Here is a 4,002-nt window from a genome sequence, read left to right on the forward strand (position 1 = left end):
CAGCCATCATTCTTATATCTCATCTTCTTTGGTAACGTCTCTCCACCTCCTTTATATCCTGATGGAACCTCTCTCTATGCTCCTCTCTGACAGCTCCAAGATTTTCGGCGAAATAGTCAACGTGGGAATCCATAAAATGAAGTTTGACGCTCATATTGCATCCCAGTTTTTTATAATTTTTGACCATGTTGGCTACAATTTCTTTATAGATTACAGACTTGTTGTTTCCAAGAAAACCGTCCATGACTTCTATGAAAGAATTCTGGAACAATCTGTCTGATTTTAAGGTTCGAATTTGAGGGGCTACAAAAATTCTTTCTTTAAGTTTAGCTTTAGAAAGTGCAGGAAATTTGTCGAACAGGTATTTAAAGCAGTCACCTTGTGTATTTAAAGCTTTGATAAACTGCTTCATCAATCCTAACTTCATGTAAAGAGGAGGCAAAAGAACTATTTTTGGGTCACTTTCTCTAAGTGGCCACTCCTTCTTAACGTAATTTAAAATTCGTACTCGACTGTGCCCCTCGCACAAAAAACATGGATACTTTGTGAATCCAGACTGCTGAACCAAAAGCATGGATATTATTTTGAGATCTCCACAGAGTTGCTAACAATATTCGCTATACTTTATTTTATTTAGCAACAGCTGAAGATTCTGGTATGAGATGCACGTAGTTAGCAACAGGCACTGAGGCATAAGTATTACTATTGTACAACAAGACACCCTTCAGACTTTTCTTAAAAGAATCAATAAATAACCACCATAATGTGGAATCGTAATTATCAGCTCCCAGTTTCATGATTACTTCAGGAATATTATGACAATACACCAGTTAGCCTTCTTGAGAAAAATATTCCGCAAACTTTTTATCACAATGTCTACACCACTAAAAGATGGTATCTGAAGCCAATAGATTTTTATCTTTCAGTTGTAATCCTAAGATTTGTGAAGCATCCTTCGATAGGCCCAAGTCTCTTACTGAGTCACTTAGTTCAGCTTGGATAAACTTTTGAGGTTAGTCTATCTCAGGATTGAATTCGTCTTCATCGGTTTTTTCATCTGAACTTTTATCTGATGATTGCTGTTGGATGGTGTGAAAAAAAGGTGAAGGAATAGGGATTTCTAGTCCATGAGATACAGGTCGTTTGGCAGAAGGTAAATCAGGATATTAAATTTTGTATTTATTTTTTGATTTAAAACCCTTAATATCGCAGAAGCAAAAGTAACAGTCGTCTCCACGGTTTTTTCGTTCCCTCCGTACCATAGGAATGCCGAAGGGTAACGAGTTACGTGTACCTTATGTCCATTTTCTCAGTATTTCATAGTAGTAGGTCATCGTTTTTGATATATAAAGTTATTTATGTTTTCTTGTATCGTTTCTTACACGTACAATTTGTGCTTTGAGGACCCCAAGCCAGATGCTACTGATTATTTTTGAAAATACTGTGGTTCAAAAATATATATATATACAAGGATTTCCACAGTCTTCACTGTATTCCTTCACTCAACCGTTTTCTCCAATTTTTCCTGTTTAGCCAGTCCCCTTCCTGTAGGTTTCTTCTACTGATTGCTTCGTCCACCTCATCTCTGAAAGATCTTCGGGGTCTGCCTCTCTTTCTTCTTCCTATCGGGCTCCACTCTGTTATTCTATTTATCCACCGATTTTGGTCTGCTCTTCTGACATGTCCGTACCAGGTTAACCTCTTCTGTTCGATGTAGTCTATTATGTCGGAGTTCATGCCCATTCTCCTCTTAAACTCCATGTTATTTATCCTATCTCTTCTTGTTACTCTGCAGCTTCTCCTTAGAAATTCCATCTCTGTTGCTCTTATTTTGTTTTTGGTTTTCTTATTTATTGTCAAATTTTCACACCCATAAGTGAGGATACTTCTTGTCATGGTATTATATATTTTTTTCTTTGTTTTCATGCTGATGTTCTTATCCCATAGTACCGGGTTCAATTTTCGTATGCAGTCTCTTGTTTGTCCTAGTCTATTTTTTATATCTTCCTCCGTTGTTCCTTTGTTTGATATTATGAAACCTAAATACTTATACTTGTCTGTTCCTTTGATTTGTTTACCTTCGTCTATTTCCAGCTGTTTTATTTCTGTATTCTCCGTTGTTAGGTATTCAGTTTTCTTTAGGTTTATTTCCATCCCATTCTTTGTATATTCCTGCTCCAGTTTTCTCATCATAAATCTGAGGTCATCCTCGTCTTGTGCGATCACTATTTGGTCGTCGGCAAAACTTAGCGTATATAGATATTCGTTCCTTACTGGTATACCCATTCCTTCGCACTTTCTTTTCCATGGTTTCAGGGTTTTTTCCAGGAATATTTTGAACAGGGTGGGGGATGTGGAGCAACCCTGTAGTAGTCCCTTTGTCGTCTTAAATGGACTGCATATTCTATTGCCCGTTTTGATAGCTACTTCGTTATTCTTGTAGAGTGCTTTTACCGCGTTTATTAATCTTCGTGGAACTTCGATGTTTTCCATTGCTTCCCATAGCTTGGTTCTAGGTATTGAGTCATATGCCTTCTTAAGATCAACAAAAGCCAGATGGACGGATCTATTTTTGGCCATTCTTTTTTCTATTAGTTGTTCGACCGTGTAAATGTGATCTAAGCATGCTTTCCCCGCTGTGAAACCTGCCTGGTCTTCTCCGATTTTATCTTGTACATATATTTCTAATTTTTCCTTTATGGTCTTTCCATACAGTCTGCCTATAGACGATATAATGCTGATTCCCCGATAGTTTTCGCAGTTTTTTCTATTTCCTTTCTTGTATATTGATGTCATATATGCTTGGGTCCATTCTGCCGGTAAGTCTTCTCCATTCAGTGCTCTCTCAAACATTTTATGTATCATACGGAATAACTTTTCCGATCCGTTTTTTATCAATTCATTTGGCATTCCGCCGGGACCTTCTGCTTTTTTGTTCTTTAGAGTTTTGATCGTTCTTTTTACCTCTGCTAGGCTTAATTCGATTTCGTCATGTGTGTAGATTTCTATTCCGTCTATTTCTGATTGTTTGAATTCGGGGCGGTCTTCGGTTAGCAATTTTTTATAGTATTCTTGCCATTCGTTTTCTTTGATTTGACCGATCTTGATTTTCTCTGTTTTATTTCTTTGGAGCGATTTTAAGATGCGCCATGACTCTGAATTTCTCGTTCCTCCTATGTGCTGTTCTATCTCTGTGCATGTTTTTTCCCATCTTTCATTTTTTTCATTTGCTACTTTTCTTTTCACTTCTTTATTTTTTTTTTCTGTATAGTTCCAAGTCCTCATAGTTTTTTGTGTTCAGGTATTTTATATGAAGTTCTTTTTTCTCTTTTATGCATGTTAGTGTGTCTTCGGTTAATTTCGTAGTTTCAATCTCTCCCCGTTATCGTTCATTATATCTTCTCCAAATCTACCAACTGTTCTGTCGTTTTCTTTTCTTCCTGTTCTTCCATTTAGGTCACCGGCGATAATTATTTCTTGGTTCTTATTTCTCTTTTCGATTTCTTCTTGCAGTTGTTCTATGAATTGTTCTTTTTCTGCAATTGAGCTGTCTTCTGTTGGACCGTATACTGCTAGTAAAATAATTTGTCTTCCGTATACTTTTAAGTTAAGCTTGGCAATTCTTTCGTTTATTGGTTCCCAGTTTTCGATTGCGTGTTCCCATTTCTTTTTCAGTATAATTGCAATTCCTGCTTTTGCCCTTTCTTTCTTATCTATTCCGCTCCAACAGTGAATGACTTCTTCCATTTTTTCGGTACCGTTTCCTTTCTTTTTCGTCTCAGTCATTATCATTATATCTAGTTTCATTCTTTCGAATTCCGCTATTACCTCTTTGTCTTTTGTTCGCCATCCTTGTACGTTCCATGTGCCGAGTGCGAGTTTTCTCTGGCTTTTCTTTCTTTTTGTTGTTGTTGTTTGATTGAGTTTTGAAGCTGGGCTTCTTTCACTTAAAGCAAAACTGCCCCCCCCCCGTATTCGATGGGGCTCCCTCCTTCAGAGGTG

At 37.2% G+C, this 4,002-nt stretch overlaps 1 protein-coding gene across 1 annotated transcript; it reads right to left on the minus strand.

Annotated features, from left to right (window-relative positions):
- Nucleotides 1-629: 629 nt before the first annotated feature.
- LOC140434604 (uncharacterized) lies at nucleotides 630-3,786 on the minus strand. The gene is made up of 2 exons (XM_072522992.1): nucleotides 3,462-3,786; nucleotides 630-685 (listed from the first exon to the last, which is right to left on the minus strand). The coding sequence occupies exons 1-2, from the start codon at nucleotides 3,784-3,786 to the stop codon at nucleotides 630-632; spliced, it is 381 nt and encodes a 126-aa protein (XP_072379093.1).
- Nucleotides 3,787-4,002: the final 216 nt, after the last annotated feature.

This window comes from Diabrotica undecimpunctata, chromosome 1 (genome assembly GCF_040954645.1).
Source record: "Diabrotica undecimpunctata isolate CICGRU chromosome 1, icDiaUnde3, whole genome shotgun sequence".
In the NCBI taxonomy this organism is placed as follows: Eukaryota; Metazoa; Arthropoda; class Insecta; order Coleoptera; family Chrysomelidae; genus Diabrotica; species Diabrotica undecimpunctata.